General features: G+C 42.2%; 1 protein-coding gene across 3 annotated transcripts in view; it reads left to right on the forward strand.

Annotated features, from left to right (window-relative positions):
* LOC123757325 (BTB/POZ domain-containing protein 6-B-like) overlaps nucleotides 1-7,201 on the forward strand; it is a 437,538-nt gene extending 430,337 nt beyond the window's left edge. For 2 of the 3 annotated variants that reach the window (XM_069323874.1, XM_069323873.1), the window contains exon 7: nucleotides 5,486-7,196. In XM_069323874.1, the coding sequence (XP_069179975.1) occupies nucleotides 5,486-6,263 (778 nt within the window). In that variant the 3' untranslated portion in view covers nucleotides 6,264-7,196. Of the gene's footprint in view, nucleotides 1-5,485 lie in introns of all 3 variants that reach the window. The other variant, XM_069323875.1, reaches the window with a different exon arrangement.
* Nucleotides 7,202-8,452: the final 1,251 nt, after the last annotated feature.

Genomic DNA, 8,452 nt, shown 5'->3' on the forward strand with positions numbered 1-8,452 from the left:
TTTTAGATTAATTTCATTTGAGGATTTATTGCCAAATAAAATATAGAAAGTTTTGTCAATGTTAAGGGTGAGTTTGTTAGCAGTTAGCCAAAGATGGACTTTATTTAGTTCAGTATTCACAGTGACATTTAGAGCAAGAGGGTCAGGTCTGGAGAAAATGAAAGTTGTGTCATCAGCAAATAAGGTTGGTTTGAGGTGTTGAGAGGCAATAACGCGCTTCCGGGTATTTGTATTTTTCACGTTCCATTCAAAACTCCCGTGACTACATGGGGTTCACATCAGCTACCTCAGGGCTCTTGTAAACAGACGCCATCTTTAAAAAAAAAAATTGGGGTCCACATTCCCCGGTGTGAGAGCCTCAGTAGTGAGTGAGCAACCAAGGCCGTCGCATGCAGCATGAGCTCACAGCACTGCTGTTCAGCTTGTAACCTCAGCACCGCCTAATAATGTCAATATATATATATATATATATATATATATATATATATATATATATATATATATATATATATATATATATATATATATATATATATATATATATATATATATATATATATATATATATATATATATATATATAACTTGTATTATTTAGCCATGATAGTATTACAGAAGAGCTTGAGTGTGATAATGACTGTGTACAATGTTCAAATATCAGTGATTCAATGCTGTTCACGATGTTCACAGCACTAGCCACAGCATTATTTCGTCAATCTAAGACTTTTCAAACGACTTCTTAAGTCTCTTTACAAAATAAAGTTGTGGCCAACTATTTATTTACAGGAATTAGTGACCAGTATTGTGATAACAGCAGGATTGTGGTGATAATTAGCACTGTGCGTAGTATTGTGGGAGAAGGAATTGTGGTGAGGGAGTGAGGGAGAGAATCGAGTTAGCCTCACTGTGTGTGTGGCAGCCACTCTTGTTTTGCTCATCATACTAGCTTAGTGGTTCTCTATGGTGAACACATATGTACATGGGTATATACAATGTGTGTATATACCCATGAATATATGTGCGTAGTATTGTGGGAGGAGGAGTTGTGATGAGGGAGGGAAAAAGAGAATCGAGGTAGCCTCACTGTGTATGTGGGGCAGCCACTCTTGTTTTGCTCATCATACTAGCTTAGTGATTCGCTATGGTGAACACATAAGTACATGGGTATATACAATGTGCATATATACCCATGTACATATGTGCGTAGTACTGTGGGAGGAGGAATTGTGGTGAGGGAGGGAAGGAGAGAATTGAGGTAGCCTCACTGTGTATGTGGGGCAGCCACTCTTGTTTTGCTCATCATACTAGCTTAGTGGTTCGCTATGGTGAACACATATGTACATGGGTATATACAATGTGGGTATATACCCATGTACATATGTGCATAGTACTGTGGTGAGAGAGCGACCATCTCAGTGATGTCTGTTTTATTGAGACTATATTGCAATTCGTCTTTTATGAGAGCATGAACTACTGTATATCAATACACTTTTCACCTTCACGTTCCACAGGAATAGCTGGAGATGCCACAACAACAGAGTCAAGCAGCTTTTGCTGATCTTGTTCATTCTGGAATGTTGGGCAGATAATGTACTGATACATCAGAGGTCCACGGTTGTTCAACGTCCTCCCAGCAAGCATAAGAAATATTGCCGGAACAACCGTGGACATTTTCAAGAGGAAACTAGATTTATTCCTCCAAGGAGTGCCGGACCAACCGGGCTGTGGTGGGTATGTGGGCCTGCGGGCCGCTCCAAGCAACAGCCTGGTGGACCAAACTCTCACAAGTCGAGCCTGGCCTCGGGCCGGGCTTGGGGAGTAGAAGAACTCCCAGAACCCCATCAACCAGGTATCAACCAGGTATACATAGTCATTTTGTTGAGAACTTCTTTTGTTTTTTTATGGCTTCAGTTTTCAGATACATATTTTCCTCATGGAGATCATTTAAGTCATGCTGGAGTTGATCTTGGCTAGCCTTATAGGTTCTAATATCCTCGCGGAGAAGGGTTATTTCTTGTTGTTGATAATGAAGGTTCGCGAAGTTCGCCTGATTCTCAGTTTGTAGGCTCTGGATGATCGTAATTTGAGCCTCAAGGACTAGGCACAACTTTTTAAACGACTGGTTCTCGGCCCAGTTAGGGAAATCCAGCGAGGGACCAGAAGCACGCTTGAATTTCGTGAAGTGGGATGTAAGCGTGGAATTTGGAGAGGATTCAGAGGACACAGCTCCCTGGCTCAGTGATGGAGTAGAGGGGAGAACAGCACCACCGCCACAGACTCAGAGCTTCCAGAGGGAGAAACACGATGGGTGTCAGTGTTGTTCTGGATGGATGCCTTGTTAGGAGCTTTGTTGCTCTTATTTCCCTGTGCTGTCTTGCTTTTGGGAGACATGATTGGTTGAGAATGGACTGGGGTAATATGTTGTGGCTGAAACTTGTGTCAGGCACTTGTGTCTGGGAGCCGGCGGCTGAGCGGACAGAACACTGGACGCGTGATCATGTGGTCCCAGGTTCGATCCCGGGCGCCAGTGAGAAACAATGGGCAGAGTTTCTTTCACCCCTGATGCTACTGTTACCTAGTAGTAAATAGGTACCTGGGAGTTAGTCAGCTGTCACGGGCTGCTTCCTGGGGGTGGAGGCCTGGTCGAGGACTGAGCCGCGGAGACACTAAGCCCCGAAATCATCTCAAGATAACCTCAAGGCAGCGCGGAGGTGGGCAGAGATGGGCAGCAGGCACTGGTACTTACAGCCGGAGAGGATTGTTTTGAATTTTGTTTGAGATGGAATAAGTTGATTGGGTTGGTTGCTTTGGATGTGTTATGACATGCTTGGACTCCATGTACTTAGCTGCCTGTAGGTGGTGTTCTACATCATCTGGGGGTAGTTTGAGAGCTGAAATACAGCTTAGAGTGAGGAGCGCAGCGAGCACTCAACAGTGTCAGACCCACAGTCTGGCATCAACGCCAGTCTGTGTTATTTGTTTCGCGGGGGATCACGGCCCCATTTTTCGTGGTCTTATCTGGGTCCCTCATTCCTTGCCTGTCTTGCAGTGTCTTGCTTAGCCCTTTCATGTACATTGGATTCTCTGTACTCACCTAGTTTTCCTCACCTAGTTGTGCTTGCTGGGGTTGAGCTTTGGCTCTTTAGTCCTGCCTCTCACCTGTCACTCACCGGACATTTGTGTGGCCTCTGTACTTACCTAGTTGTACTTGCCTAGTTGTGTTTGTGGGGGTTGCGCTCTGGCTTTTTGGTCCCGCCTCTCGCCTGTCCTTTGACTAGTGTACGAGTTCCTGAGCCTCCTGGGCTCTGTCATGTCTGCATTTGCAGCTGTGTGTGAAGTCAGCCTCCACCCCTTCCCTTCCTCATGCATTCCATTTGTCTCCTACTCTGCCACTGAAATACTTCTTACTAATGTTTCTCTGGCTCCTTTGGGCACTCAATTCCACCTGTGTCTTTTGGCGTGTGTGTGCCCCATGCGTTTAATAGTCTGTCTTTCTCTACCCTTTCATTTTCTCTGAGGGTCTTGAATGTGATGGTCCTGTCCCCTCTCGCTCTTCTGTCTCTCAGTAGCATGAGGTTTAATTCCTGTGGTCTCTCCTCGTTGCTCATACCCCTCGGTTCGGGTACTAGTCTGGTGGCAATCCTTTGTACTTTTTTCAGTTTTATTTGTTGGGACGGGAACTACAACTGTGTTGTTGGCGTGATTTGATGGTACATAACCTACAGCTGTGTGTGTTGGTCGTGTCCCTTTCGTTCCCGTTTGCTGCCTGCCTTCTTCATTCCTCATCTTCCTGCTTAACTCTTGTCCCTAGCCACTGATGCTAGGACTGTTCTTCTGTTTTTTTCTCGTTTTCTCCTACACACTGTTGTGTGTTTTGTTTGTGCCTTTTGGCTCTACTGTTGCCAGGTTTGGGTTCCTGTTTTTCTGGCTTGCCCTGCGTGTTGGTATTTTTAGGGTCTCGCGGTGTTCCGTTTCTAGAGTCTCCCATCGGAACCGTAGTCTCCGATCTCCTGGCGAGCTCGCTGGCGTTGACGTTTTCTGTTCGGCAGACATTCCTTCTCCCTCTTTGCCGGTTTGGTTTTCCAGCTCTGCTTGCTCGTTGGTCACTCCCGGGATCGTCCCGCAGCTCTGCCTCTTCCTATGGTCCATGGCGGGGCTGGTTCGGTTCTGCCTCTAGTCTCTCACCTTCGGTTGGTGGTCAGGTGGCTTCGTTATTAGTGTCCCACCTGCAGGCTTTTTCTTGGCAGCAGTATGGGGTTTTTTGGTGGTCCTTCCTTTTCCTTCTGTCCCTTCTTAAGTGGCTGCATTTGTTGGCGTCGGCTTTTTTTTCTGGTGAAGGTTCAGGGCCGTCATCTTGCCGCATACTGTCGCTTTGTTTTGTGTGGCACTGGCGGAGCCGCTTCGGCTTGCTTTCGGTCTTCATGTTACATCTGCTGTTTCGTAGGCTGTCTCGTGCGTTGTTTCACCTCTGGCCTGCTCATGCGCCGCCTGAGCCGTTCTTGTCTTTGATCAGCGTGCTCTTTCTTCTTCTCCTCCTCGGTTTCTTGTGGCCCCTTCGGTTCGGGTTTGTTTCTTGAAGGCTCTTTTTCCTGTTGGCATTTGCCTCTAGGGGTCGGGTTGGTGAGCTTCCTGCTCTCCTCCAGCACAGGGGTTTCTGCTCATTCAGTCGTGGCGATAGGTTTGTTCAGTTGCAGCTGTCTCCCTCTTTTCTGGCACAGAATGAGACTGCTGCTTTCCGGAAGGGTCCGGAAACTGTAGGTCTGGGGCTCCCCCTTCCCCCTCCCAGGGAGGGGGAGTTGTGCAGACAGCGGCACGGTGACATGTGATGTCATGATCGTTTGCTCGTTTCTTTTAGGGGAGTTCTATCCACTTGTTCGGCTTGTGGTAGCAATTTTCACCAGAATAGGGGTTTGTTTATGGGACGCTTACCTTTCTGGGTGCCTGACTCGGTCGATGGCAGACATAGAATGCTTCCAACTACACTGAGGAGGCCAGGTTCTGGCTGGTGGTCCCCGGTAGGCCCATAGAACTCCATACAGATGACTGATGCCAAAGTCTGACATTAGCATATCAGCCTGGATAAGCTCTGGGGGAGCCTCTGGATCTCACCCAGAAAATGGTGTTTCATTACATTCAACGCTGTTTTTTTGTTCTACTCTGAAAGGTTATACACAGCATGTAAGAAGTATGCAAACCTTACCCTGTTGATGCTTATAACTAGAAAATAAATGATTGGGGTACATTGGTGATCATTAATTAATTTAACTAGCAGTATAAAATATAAATTCAGATGTTATATAATTTACATGGACAGAACTTATGAGTAAATAATCAAGACTGCATGATTGCATGTGTGTAGACAGATTGCTTATTATCCAAACAAACAGCAGTAGCAGCATGAATATATATAGTATGAATTTGTATATCATGAATAGTTTAATCTCTCAAACAAATAATGAAAAAAAGTCTGATATTTTGTTTCCAGGGGTAAAGCACAGCTGAGGAAGGGTACAGAGGACAGGGACAGCCTGCGTCAGGTGACAGAAGAGTTACTCATCCATGTGAGGTTCCTCACCATGACTACTGATGAGATGACAGAGTATGTCCTGCCAACTGGGATCCTGACCCCAGAAGAGACTTCTGCTATTCTTTTGAACATAAAGAATGTGAAAAATGTGAAACTACCAGCTGAATTCTCCAGGAACAGAAAGAAAAGAAATGTCTGCTTTGACAGAAGTTTCCTTAGGACGATTACATTTAAGCCCAATAATAAAAGTATGAAAAGCTCCTACCAAAAAGCAGACGAGAATTTTGTAGAAGACCTCACTGTTTCTAGGGTAATTTATCTTAAGAGCATTGTAGATCATGGAAACATATTACATAATAATTCAGAGGTAACAATAGAGGGTTATTGGCCCAACACCGACGGTGATGCTGTGGTGGAGACCGGCAGAGTCATAAACAGAGCAGTTGAGTTTAAAAAGCCTGTCAAACTCACCAAAGATAGTAAGTATATTATCTCTGCAAAACAAGAAAATTCGGAGATTCGGAAAAATCACTGTTGCTATGAATATGAACCATCAACAGATGGTTCATTCGAATTCGATTCAGAGCCTGAATTCGAATTCGATTCAGACTCTGAATCTTGTGTAGAAGAGAGAGACTACACTTATTCTAATAAAAATGGAAATGTGGTTCTAAAAGGAAATTTTCTAATAATTTCAGAAGGTCTGACATTTCATTACTTTTGCCTTGATAATTAAAAATAACTGACCTTGACTCTAAGAGTCCTGTGATGAGCACAAGGCAAAAGAAAGAACCAAGGGCAATGACTAAAGACTCTGTGGCCAAAAATATTCCATGAAATCTGAAAAGTTACCACAGACTGTCATTGAGAAATGACACAAGCCAGCATTTGTTATAGTCACAGAGAATTACCATAAGTAGGGTAGGGTAGGCACTAGAATTTTGCAAATTATTTTTTGTATATTTGTGTAAAATACAGTGGGGCCTCGACTTACGAATTTAATTCGTTACCAGAGGCCGGGTCATAAGTCGAAACAAATTTTCCCATAAGAAATAGTGTAAATTGAATTAGTCAGTTCCACACCCCCAAAAATATTAACTTAAAAATACATTTTATACTGAATACAACTTTCTTTCTATCTACAATATAGTATGTTTATCTTACCTATATATGAGTATGCTTGTTAGCGTATGGAAGACAGGGAGGAGAGGTGTTACTGTTTAGAAGAAGAGTCCCCTTCCATTATTACATCAGGCAGTGATAACTTCTATGAGGTACACACACTCCTACATTTTTGCCTGCATTCCACCAGGATCTGGTTGTAGTTCACTGCTTGTCTGTCTCACTAAAAACCTTTTCATAGAGAATTGTTTTCCATACGTTTTAATTTTTGTCTGTAGTGAGGTATCAGTGTCAATCTCAGCAAACACAAAACGTGTTGAAAACTTTCATCTAACTCCTCCCATAGGTGTAGGAATAACTTGTATTGAGAATGGTGCAGGAGAGTATTTGAGAAACTTTTAATCCAAAAATCCAAACATATAGGTTTTATAATATATGGTTTTTCCTAGAACTATTTTGTTCCTAATCTATTACAAATAGTTTTTACATGTTTAAATATAAAATTTATGGTGTTTTTTGTAAAATTCATTAATAAATTGTGAATGATATTTAATGGCTGAATGAAACCTTCAAAATACATTTAGTTATTCTATGATCAGAAAAAAGTAGTTTTCCAAATTTTCTAAAAATAGCTCTTTTTAACACAATTTGACTCCTTATGCATTCCACTAAACACTAATATCATGTTTTAATATAAAATTTATGTATTATTCCCTAAAATAATTTATATAAATTGTAAATGTTGCTTGATAGTGGTGTGAAACATTCTGAAAACTTTTTGTTGTCTTATATATTGGCGTGTTCTTATTAACTGTCTCAAGTGCACTGTTTATCAAACAAGAAGATTAACATTCGTCAACCCTTAAAATCTTATGTTATCCTGCTGGTGCAAAATGGGGGAATCTTTAAGAATAGTATCTATATGACAAATGGTGTTTTCCCTAACTCAAACAATGTAAGGTTTAGTATTCTACACTTATTTCTAATGACTCTTAGATGTTTACATTCTCTGACGTATAGTTGTCAAGGCTATGTCCATTACTCTCACCACAGATTCTTAAACTCCTCTGCATGTTTAACTATAATTGTTTCCATTCTGAATCTCCATGAACATTTGTATCCAAGATGAAACCAATGTGGTTTCGCTCAGCGCCTTCAGCAGCTAGCACATTTGCTCATTAATTTCCACAGATTCCAACTTGGTAGGGGATTCACAGAAATTTGGCTATTCATATTGTTATCTATTATGAATGCATTTCCATATAATAAGACAAATACATGAGTTTATGATAAATTCGTTTTCTGTGATATAACAGTGGTATGCTGTTTTTTCTTTTAACCCCACGCTGAACTAAATCACGAGAGTATATATTGTTTATTAAAAAGCGCTACCACTGACCGCCAATTAAGTGCTCACATCAATTATAACACTATAAGAAATAACACACAAGCCATGCCCAACCTTTTATCAACATTGACGCTGCACACACTCTGGTGCCTCGACTCAAAATTGCCACTCATCAGTCATATAGAGGAGAAAACTTTGACAAACTTCACCTATCATAAATAAGAAGCACCAACATTGACTGCCAAGTGCTCATATCAAATCTAACTCTAAGAAACAACATGCAATCGTTGCAAATAACCATGTCAACACAGACTCTGGACATTATACGTCTCCCAACAACATCACTCGTGCTGTCATCAAGATGGAAATGTTAGGACCTCTCCTATTGCTTATATATACACAGCAATGTGCTGTTTCCCCGGCCAACAGCCTCGCTTCTGTGCCAGGTAAGTCCA

This window comes from Procambarus clarkii, chromosome 13 (assembly GCF_040958095.1).
Source record: "Procambarus clarkii isolate CNS0578487 chromosome 13, FALCON_Pclarkii_2.0, whole genome shotgun sequence".
Lineage (NCBI taxonomy): Eukaryota > Metazoa > Arthropoda > Malacostraca > Decapoda > Cambaridae > Procambarus > Procambarus clarkii.